A 10,545-nucleotide genomic window follows, 5' to 3' on the forward strand; every position below is an offset into this window, starting at 1 on the left:
ATCTCCGTCCATCTTCCTCTCTTCTCACTTTATTGTTTCACATTTTATATGGATGAAGAGTAAAATATCGGGAGAAGCGATCAGCAAGATCGGGAAATCACTGTCCACGAGGAGCCGATAGATACATGGGGGGGATGAGATCTTCCTGGGACTAGAGATGGCGCAGACCCTCCCTGTAATGTGTCTGATCGATTGTTTCCTGCCCAGTCTGTTCGCGATCAGATCTGATGGTGGGAATATGTATAAAGGACTGAACTGATAAGAGATCTGATCGTTTCCGGGAGACACAAGGACCTGAATCTCACGATTTGTATAGATGTCCCGGCATCTAAACGGAACCGCAGAAAAGCTACGGGAATCCCGGCGATACCGATCACCACTGTGATACTTATATGTCCGGTCAGTGCAGGAGACACAATTACTTATTCTGCCGTTACCATATGACGTATATATACGGTACTGATGTAACCTGCAGTCAGATTATATATCACAGACCGCGATCCCGGAGCAGCACAATATATACAGTATAAAGCGGCTGCACCGGTATAAACTCGGTCACAAATAAAGATAATTGTAGCAGATAGAAGCCCCAGCTCTATTATAGACAATGTGGCGGCTCTTAGAAGAGCCTTTGGGGTGACAGCAGGAGGCGGAGCAGGTTACTTGGCGCTGGTGTACTTGGTGACTGCCTTGGTGCCCTCGGACACGGCGTGCTTGGCCAGCTCTCCAGGCAGCAGCAGGCGCACGGCGGTCTGGATCTCCCGGGAGGTGATGGTGGAGCGCTTGTTGTAGTGAGCCAGGCGGGAGGCTTCCCCTGCGATGCGCTCGAAGATATCGTTGACAAAGGAGTTCATGATGCCCATGGCCTTGGAGGATATGCCGGTGTCAGGGTGGACCTGCTTGAGCACCTTGTACACGTAGATGGCATAGCTTTCCTTCCTGGTCTTCCTCCGCTTCTTACCATCCTTCTTCTGAGTCTTGGTCACGGCTTTCTTGGAGCCTTTCTTGGGCGCTGGTGCAGACTTGGCGGGATCAGGCATTATGATCAATCACAATAATCCTTCACTAGAACAGAGAGAATAATGATGCCTCCTCCTCCCACCGCAGCCGTATTTATAGGCAGCCCATGCAAATGAGAAATGCTGTCTGCTCGCTGTTCTACTGGAGGAGCAAATCATGTGACCTGTGGGAGCGTCATAAGCCCCACCCAGTGCAGTTTATTGGTGTCTCGTTAATTCTCGTCACCATTGGCCGGATTCAAATCTACCCAATCACAGGAGCCGGAGGGCGGAGCAGAAACCTATAAAAAGCAGCAGAAAGGAAATTACGGTTACATCACAGAAAGGCTTCTTTTGAGCGTTTTAGGTTTTACTTATCATTATGTCTGGACGTGGCAAACAAGGAGGGAAGGTTCGGGCTAAGGCAAAGACCCGCTCATCCCGGGCAGGACTCCAGTTCCCCGTCGGTCGTGTACACAGGCTTCTCCGCAAAGGGAACTACGCCGAGAGGGTGGGCGCCGGTGCTCCGGTCTACCTTGCCGCTGTGCTGGAGTATTTAACTGCTGAGATCCTGGAATTGGCCGGTAACGCCGCCCGGGACAACAAGAAGACCCGCATCATCCCCCGTCACCTGCAGCTGGCCGTGCGCAATGACGAGGAGCTGAACAAGCTGCTGGGTGGGGTGACCATCGCCCAGGGAGGCGTCCTGCCCAATATCCAGGCCGTGCTGCTGCCCAAGAAGACCGAGAGCAGCAAAGCGGCCAAGAGCAAGTGATCACCGCTTATCCCAGATCATCCCGAACACCAAAGGCTCTTCTTAGAGCCACCACATTGTCTCCTACAGAGCTGGCGCCGCTGATCTCGGGTGTGATAGGGATCTGGGCTGTTATAGGGACTAAACAGAACATCCTGCACATTTTATCTAATATAGGACACCGTGCGGGTTGTGCAGAATGTAGTTGGTATGTGAGGGGGTAATTCTCTTTTGTAACTACTACGCTTTAAGATTGTTCTCACGATGTAGTTTACGGATCCTCTACAATAGACAGGACCGCAGTGTAGAGATGGCGCCCCCTATACTGTAGCCTCCTGTGTAATGGAAGCTCCTGAACACATCGGATCTCCAGCCGCAATACACAGCGAGGCTTCCATCCAGCCGATCAGGGGTCATCGCTTCTCCATCGCTGGTTACATAAAGATCCCGGCACTCGCTGTATACAGTGCCCGGGAATAATCGCCCCAGAGATCAGCCAATAAGCGCTCAGTATCCGGCTATAAAACTTATTTTCCCGCTCATTCTACAACTATCGCTGTAGAATGAGAATAATGAATAAATAAAAATATAAATGACACAAATATAATTAAGAATAAAATGAGGGAAGTTGTAGTAAACTAAATATTCTCAGCTGGGTCGCTCGGAGTACAATAACATTGATCATGAAACATAATAGTCATCTCAGAGCCCTTTAGCTACTAGAATTATAGGTTAAAATAGATAGTAATCACATAAACATTAAATACTTAACCCATTATTGCACTAATAAAACAGACAGCTCAGAATTTCCTTCACTTCACCGATCTGTTATAAAAAGTAACAATCCCGCTAGATTTTGTTGTGATTTAACGAATGAGACACTAGGAAAAACTTTGTTACTAAGAAAATGTCTCAATATTAATTCCAATAAAGAAACATGAAACACCATTTGAATAGTTTTGGTTGGACACGATGTATGATATCGCACTGTGTGTATGCTACCAATTAAAATGTGAGTCCTATGCGCAATATTCGTAAATTATAGTCCTGAACTAATAGTAAAAGGCCGGTGTACACTCACCGCTCACCCTATCTCGGCTCAGCTTGTGAATAAATCGGCCGCGCATGGAAGCCTGAAGGGGAGAGATCGGTGGGGTCTATTTTAACCAATAATATTAGTAACCACAGGGTCCTGAGATTACTTTTATGATAAATGGTGTGTGTGTACGTATATTATATATATAATTTTTTATTTCTTTTTTCTCTCTCCCCTGTAACTTTCCTCACACTGACACGCGTTATATCCAGATCGGGAAGGATTTCATCAATGACGGGCCCAGGAATCTCTCCCCCCCCACTAAGACTTCATCAGGTCTAAATACACGGTGATCGCTGACAAGTAAAATGGATTGTAAAACAACCGCACGGTTAGTGTTCACACTGGGCGATCTCTTGCAGCAGAGTGACATAATATCGGAATTTATTACATTAAATAACAAAATGACAATGTATAAAATACAGGATAGCTTTCCCCGCCGCATTCTCAGCAGTGTCAGGCTGCAGGGTGTGATCGGTATCAGGTCTGGAATAGGACAGGGACGACCCCGAATTCACCCACCATTGTGATGTCAGCCCCGGACATAGTGTCCCCTCTCCTACCGCATCAGCCTCACTAGAATCCCCCTGATCGGCCCCAACAGTTTCCCATCCGCCGCCTTTTTCTTCCTATTTACAGAAACCAGAGGAATGTAGTCACGTGTACAGGGAAGAGGACGAGACAAAGGGAGAAACGATCAGAAGAGCGGGAATTTCAAGTTAACTGCGTTGATCATCCAATGAGCGAACATTCGTGTCTATAACTCCACCTAGAGTTAACCCTTTAGTGTCCGCTCGTTTCCCCTCTATGCACCAATTACGATCCCAAGTGTCGGGAGACTGAAGCCAGCAGCACCGATCACACACAGGCGCATTACACTGCGGGGGACACGATCTACATCACTATAGTAACTGAACATAACTCAGCACTGAGGGTTAACTGCAGAGGACAATCCCGGGATCCTGCTTATGAGGACAGGCGGAGTATAGGAGCAGAACAATGGAGAGGATCAGGAATCAGCTCGTTCTATAGATAATTTGGTGGCTCTGAAAAGAGCCTTTGTGTTGTATGCGGGTCCCGATTAGATCTAAGCTCTCTCCCCACGGATCCTGCGGGCCAGCTGGATGTCTTTGGGCATGATGGTGACCCTCTTGGCGTGGATGGCGCACAGATTGGTGTCCTCAAAGAGTCCCACTAGGTAAGCCTCGCTGGCCTCCTGCAGGGCCATGACCGCCGAGCTCTGGAAGCGAAGATCGGTCTTGAAGTCCTGGGCGATCTCTCTTACCAGGCGCTGGAAGGGGAGCTTCCGGATCAGCAGCTCGGTGGACTTCTGGTAGCGGCGGATCTCACGGAGAGCCACTGTACCTGGACGGTAGCGGTGAGGCTTCTTCACCCCACCAGTGGCGGGAGCGCTCTTCCTGGCGGCCTTAGTAGCCAGCTGCTTGCGGGGAGCTTTCCCTCCGGTGGATTTACGAGCGGTCTGCTTGGTCCTGGCCATGATTCTCTGTACACGTACACAGCGGAGAAGTGATGAGAAGAGAGGAAAGAGCGGAACATTTATACTCCTGGTCTCATCCCCATTGGCTCATGTAAACCCCACCCCTGCATCCCATTGGCTGATTCTTACAACCAATGAGCCCGCCAAAATACATGTGACGTCAACAATTGATCTTTGTTAGAAAGAGGCAGGACCCATCCTCGCCCTATTCTGCCCTTCCCTGCGGATTGTCGTAACTCCCGATAATAGCGCCCTCCCCCGTGTCCCCTCAGACATGATGCGGTACCGCATTTCGGGTGTTCACACTGATTGCCTGCCGCTCCCCTATATTCAGACTCTATTCGGGACTGCATGACTTTATATAGTAATAAAACTAAGCAGCAAACTAACCCTCAGGATGGGGGAAATAATATGTGCACAACCTATTACCCAAAGGGTTACATTTATCCCCCAATGTCTGGCAAGTCAATAATTTCCATAATCCCGTTTATCCTTAGGGCGTCTATCACAGCAGTGTAAATCCTTATAGTTTATACATAGGATCTACAATGTGTTACAATAGTGACACCTGGTGGAGAGATTTATAATCTTTGTGTTGCCGATTTGTAACAATATTTATACTTCCCCCAAGCGCTGACCCTACAAGTGTTACAGCGGCAGAAAGATACAATGGTTGGTTACAGATCAGACTCAGCTGAGTGTTCATAAGGGGATCTAGAATTAGTAAAGGCAGATGTATTGGGATTGATAAAATATAATAAAGTGATGATAATATAGAAGGGATTTATATCACTGTATTATATCCTTTATGTATCCCGGGGGTGACACGGGCATTGATCGTACAGCTCTGTCTGGAGGAGGTGGTGGCTCTGAAAAGAGCCTTTGTGGGATAAGTACAGGACGAGTCTCCCGATTATTTCTTAGCCGCGCTCTTCTTGGCTTTAGTCACCTTCTTAGCCGGGCTCTTGGCAGCTTTGGGTTTGGCCGCCTTCTTAGCCGGGCTCTTGGCCACCTTCTTAGGAGCAGCCTTCGGCTTCTTGGGGCTCTTGGCCGCTGCAGGCTTCTTGGCTTTCTTCGGGCTCTTGGCCGCTGCAGGCTTCTTGGCTTTCTTCGGGCTCTTGGCCGCGCTCGGAGCCTTCTTTGGCTTCCTAGGGGATTTGGTCGCTTTCTTAGCTGCTGCAGGTCTCTTGGCCGCAGCCGCCGGCTTCTTCTTGGCCGCCTTGTCCTTAGTCTCCTGCTGCTTCTTGTTGATCTTGAAGGATCCGGAGGCGCCGCTGCCTTTCACCTGGAGCAGGGTTCCCTCGGTCACCAGCCCCTTGATGGCCAGCTTCAGGCGGCTGTTGTTCTTGTCTACATCGTATCCTCCGGCAGCCAGAGCCTTCTTCAGGGCGGCCAGAGACACCCCACTGCGCTCCTTAGAGGCGGACACGGCTTTAACGAGCAGCTCGGACACGCTGGGACCGGAGGGTTTGTGACTTTTCTTGGCGGCCCCTGCGGCTGATTTCTTCGGCTGCTTCTTGGATTTTGCGGCCGGTTCGGCGGGAGGAGCAGCGGCTGGTGCGGTTTCTGCCATCTCAGAAATCAAAACTACAGAAATATCGTGAACGATAAATGCTGAGACCGGAGCTGCTGGCGCCTCTTATATGTGCAGCGGCTGCGCAATGATTGGCTGCTGAGATGTCACCGTCCGGAGCTGCTATTGGCTGACACAGAGAACAGGTCCCGCCCCATCCGGTCTGGACCCGGCCAAAGTTCCGCTACAACCTTGTGCTTCCCTGCCCGGGATAAAAGATCTTTACCGGCTAGAACCGGACAGGAGAGATCCCCTTCTCCGTGTCTTCCTCCTCCCCAACATTCCCCCTAGCAGTTTATACCCGTCACTGGCGGAGGTGCCGGGGAGGAGCCGGGAGGAGGCCCCGGGATCTCCGCCACAGTCTTCCCGATCTGCACATCACTGTGTATCCGGGAATATAAATCTGCTGCTGGGGATCGTTCCTTCTATTCCCGGCACCGGTCACCATCACACGGATCTTTAATACAACATCTACCGTCCAGGAAGCTGATTGTACGATGCGGAGACGGCCTGGAGCTGCTGAGAGCCCCGGAGGGTAACACAGGCGGCGCCTCCGCTCACTGCCGGCTCCCTGTCCTGATATATAGATATAATACGGACAACGTGTCCATTTACTGACCCGGAGATGATGGGGGGAGTTGTCTACAAGTAGATGTGATGACTGTTCTCTCCTTCATCTTCCTTACAGCTTCCCGACCCATAACACCCGCAGATGTCTCCTCATGTCTGCAGAGAGCACTTGGCCCGGGTGCGGGGGGGAGGAGGAGGATTTGGACCTAGAGCTGGGGCTCCTACCCCTGGGGATATTCTCTCACATCCCGGCTGTGCAGGAGGTCAGGGGGAAGGGGATACAGATTCTCCATGATGGGGAATTATGTGATCTCCCTGTTGTTATTCTTTGTAATCTCCAACGTGTTTTGAAGCCACCGGGCAGGAGCTGTCACAGCTGATCCGGCTTCGGGGAGTGTTCGGGCCGGGAACTGAGGAAGGAGATGCCGCAGTTATAAGATCTGATCCGGTCCCCGACTGAAGCTCTGGAAGTAGAAGTGGTCGGGTCGGAGGATCGTGTCCGGGCTGCTCAGCGGTGAGAAAGGAGACAGTGATAGCGGGAACCGGCAAGGACAGAGCGGAGGGAGCGGAGAGCAGTGACGGGGGTCAGAGGGGCTGAAGATGGAAGGAGAAGTGAAGAGAACAAAGAAGTCAGAATCCTGATCCAGATACAAGAGACTCCGTATTCTCTGTAGGATCCTTCCACCTCACAGAATGTCTTCTATCCCCAGATCCCTCGTCTGTTAAGTGATGACCCCGAGGATCCTATTGTGATTTCTCTCACAGATTATCTCCATTACAGGACCTGCTTGTATATTACCAGGATGACATCGGGGATTCTTATATTGGTTGTATATATGGTCCTGATAACAGAGAACATTATACCTGGGAGAGAAAGCCCTATCCCGGCCGCTGCACTGCTACTTCCATGTCATATTTGTATTCCACACAACAATTGTATGAAGCCAGTCCGCCTGCTGAATCCCAGCTCCTGTGCTCGGGAAAGGTGGAGAGCCGCACAGCAAGCATCAGACTGCCGACATCCAAGAGGAACTCCAGCCCGGGCGGACAATAAAACTCTTCTTTATTATCTTCTAATTAATAATGTAATAAAATATTATGTTTACCTTATACAATGCACGGAATTATAATGCATCATATTAATATAAATGGTTTATATAGATAACAATGTGAATTCATACAGATGTAACAGGTAAGTCCACAAACTAGACTCCACCCTACAGGTTCGGAACGGGATATAACACGGTATAACTCTCTATAACCATAAATCCTCCTGTCTCTGATAGAATGATGTCATTTATACTTCCATTGTAAATGTGCAGAGAGAACGATGACGTCACGGCCCATGTACATTAGGGACATGTCACCTACTGTGTTACAGAATGTCCATGTCATGTATTATATAGATGACACCAGACCACAGCCCATCCACAACGGGGCAACATTATAAAGTAATAAATTCTTTGTTTTGTGCAGTCTCTCCAGGACCAACACATCTTATTCACTCTTTATGATGGACTCCTGTCTGTTAGTTTCCACGTTGATACATTAGTTATTTATTCATTTGTTTATTCTTATTAATACATTGTTGTTACATTGTATACTTTTGTAACTCCCCTTTCTGCTCTCAACGAGACTTCTCAGGAGAATTAGGGGTTAATGAGCAGAGACTGTAATAGAGTAATGGGCAGTATAGAGCTTTACCTCCAAGACGTGTATGACGTCACTATAATGTTATATCGTCTATACATAATAATAGATAGGAATCTTCAATTCTGTAATAGATCCCAGAGATCATCACTGAATAGACGAGGGATCTGCGGATACAATTCAGTCTGTGAAGGATCCTACAGAAAGTCCGGATCGTCTTGTATCTGGATCAGGATTATTACTTTCCTTCTCAGAATCTTCTCCTTTGTTCTCTTCCCTTATTCTTCATCTTCAGCCCCTCTGACCCCCTCACTGCTCTCCGCTCCCTCCGCTGTCCTCGCCGGTTCCCGCTATCCCTGTCTCCTTTCTCCCGCTCTCTTCTCACCGCTGAGCAGCCCGGAGATCACCCGCCGACCCCACCATTTCCACATCCAGAGCTTCAGTCGGATCATATCTTATACCTGCGGCATCTTCCTCCTCTCTTACCGACCGAACACTCCCCGGAGCCCGTGTATTTTCCTCCAGACAGCAGAGATCCTGAAGAGAAGGAAGCGCCATCATAGTCTGGTGTATTTGGGGAATCCTGTTGGGGTTTACTGGGGCAGAACAGGACAGGAGCGCAGATATACTGAGGGATTAGAGCCCAGGATGTAAGGGGAGGAGGCCGAGGGTTTACAGAAGTCCTGGGGCGCATTGCCAATCATGCATATCATCAGGAGACACTTTGACCTCTTAATTTTACCCCAAAACCTTTGAACCGATTATTAAAATTTAGCTTTTAAATACTCATTACATACACTGTAGTATAACCTGCGTTTTATATAAAACAAATTAGAGTGGGTGAGAAATGTGTGTGTGTGTGTGTGTGTGTGTGTGTATGTGTGTATATATATATATATATATATATATATATATATATATATATATATATATATATATATATATATATATATATATATATATACACATACACATACACACACACACATACACATTACAATGCATATGCCTTTGTCCTAGATCCTCAAGAAGAGACACAAGCTCCCGGCTTGACTATATTCTCCATATTAGAGAGCCTGGTATTGTGGTGTTCATATAACATCTAGTTGTATCTATTTGCGCCTCTGTAACAATTTTAGTGTCAGTTCTTGAGGAAATGTAAAGACTTGTTACAATCTGGCAACATGCAAAGGTTAGAATACAAAGCTCTCACCACCAGGTGTCGCTATTGTAACACTCACTGTAACTGATTTGTCTATCCTGAAACTGTAAGAATTTCGTGCAGTGACTGATAGAAAATATTTATTGGAAATTATTAATATTGATTAACCAGAAACATTGTGCTGATTTTAACCCTCTACTCTACTTAATAGGTTGTGCACATATGAAGTTACTAACCCATTCTGAGAATTACTGGGCATTTTGTTCGATCATGGGGTCACTCTACTGTACTGCCCCATGTATATAGAGATTGGAAATAGTGAAGCAGATAGAGCTCCGAGGAATTGTAGGCATAAAGGAGTCTGTATCCGAGGAGCGGGGAATCAGTGTGAACGCCCGGGACCCGGCATCGTGTCATACATGGGGGGCGCTATCATCGCTGAGGATGGGCCCCGCCGCTTCAGAACAAAGATCCATCACAGATGTCTCATGTGTTTTGGCGGGCTCTAGTTTGTATGAATCAGCCAATGGGAAGAAGGGGTGTGGTTTACATGAGCCAATAAGGATGAGACCAGGAGTATAAATATTCTGCTCTTTCCTCTCTTCCCATCACTTCTCCGCTGTGTACGTGTACAGAGGATCATGGCCAGGACCAAGCAGACCGCTCGCATCCCGTCCCACCGCTGCCCCGTCCTCCCCTGCCCGGGCACTCTCTCCTGCTACCCGCCCCACCCAGCCTCCTTTCTCCCCTGGCTCAGCAGCACCTAAACCCCCTTCAGCTGCTGGCGCCCACTCTTTGGAGGATTTTCCTTTGCTTCTTCCCCCAGGTACCATACAGAGGAAGAGGAAAGGAAGGGACAATACATCAGATGAGTGGGGGGCGGAGTCTGGCCGCGGACTGGTATGGCTGTGCGAGTCTGAGCGCTCCTGCCTCGCACCTCCTGAGCACCCTTTTATTCCCACTTTATCTCACCAGGAATGGTGAAAATTGGTCGCTATATACCTGGTGACCCACCTGCGATGCCTAAACAGAAAAGCCAAGCAGCTGTTACGACTTTCTTTGCTAAACGCTGCGACCGGTCTCATGCACGAGCGCTCAAGATGGCGCCTGATCCCACCACACGCTGTAACCCTGAAGAAGAAGGAGGCCAGGACAGCGATTCAGAGGGCGGCAGAGTGGAGGCTATTACGCCAGCCTTCTTCAAATCATTCATGAAGAAGGCTCTAACACAAGCCCTGAAGCCA

The 10,545-nt window shown here is 48.7% G+C and overlaps 3 protein-coding genes across 3 annotated transcripts; 1 reads left to right on the plus strand and 2 right to left on the minus strand.

Annotated features, from left to right (window-relative positions):
- Window positions 1-179: 179 nt before the first annotated feature.
- LOC130310667 (histone H2B 1.1) lies at window positions 180-1,081 on the minus strand. Its single transcript, XM_056552412.1, has one exon. The coding sequence runs from the start codon at window positions 1,038-1,040 to the stop codon at window positions 660-662; it is 381 nt and encodes a 126-aa protein (XP_056408387.1). The 5' UTR covers window positions 1,041-1,081; the 3' UTR covers window positions 180-659.
- Window positions 1,082-1,380: 299 nt separating this feature from the next.
- LOC130310665 (histone H2A type 1) lies at window positions 1,381-1,847 on the plus strand. The gene has a single exon (XM_056552410.1). It carries the CDS (start codon window positions 1,381-1,383, stop codon window positions 1,771-1,773), a length of 393 nt encoding a protein of 130 aa, XP_056408385.1. The 3' UTR covers window positions 1,774-1,847.
- Window positions 1,848-5,239: 3,392 nt separating this feature from the next.
- Window positions 5,240-5,922, minus strand: LOC130310670 (histone H1B-like). Its single transcript, XM_056552415.1, has one exon. The coding sequence runs from the start codon at window positions 5,917-5,919 to the stop codon at window positions 5,260-5,262; it is 660 nt and encodes a 219-aa protein (XP_056408390.1). The 5' UTR covers window positions 5,920-5,922; the 3' UTR covers window positions 5,240-5,259.
- Window positions 5,923-10,545: the final 4,623 nt, after the last annotated feature.

The sequence above is a fragment of the Hyla sarda genome, unplaced genomic scaffold, assembly GCF_029499605.1.
Source record: "Hyla sarda isolate aHylSar1 unplaced genomic scaffold, aHylSar1.hap1 scaffold_1590, whole genome shotgun sequence".
NCBI classification, from domain to species: Eukaryota; Metazoa; Chordata; class Amphibia; order Anura; family Hylidae; genus Hyla; species Hyla sarda.

Excerpts from the sequence above, each read along its gene's own strand:
- LOC130310667 (XM_056552412.1), bottom strand. The coding sequence starts at position 1,040 with ATGCCTGATCCCGCCAAGTCTGCACCAGCGCCCAAGAAAGGCTCCAAG.
- LOC130310665 (XM_056552410.1), top strand. The coding sequence starts at position 1,381 with ATGTCTGGACGTGGCAAACAAGGAGGGAAGGTTCGGGCTAAGGCAAAG.
- LOC130310670 (XM_056552415.1), bottom strand. The coding sequence starts at position 5,919 with ATGGCAGAAACCGCACCAGCCGCTGCTCCTCCCGCCGAACCGGCCGCA.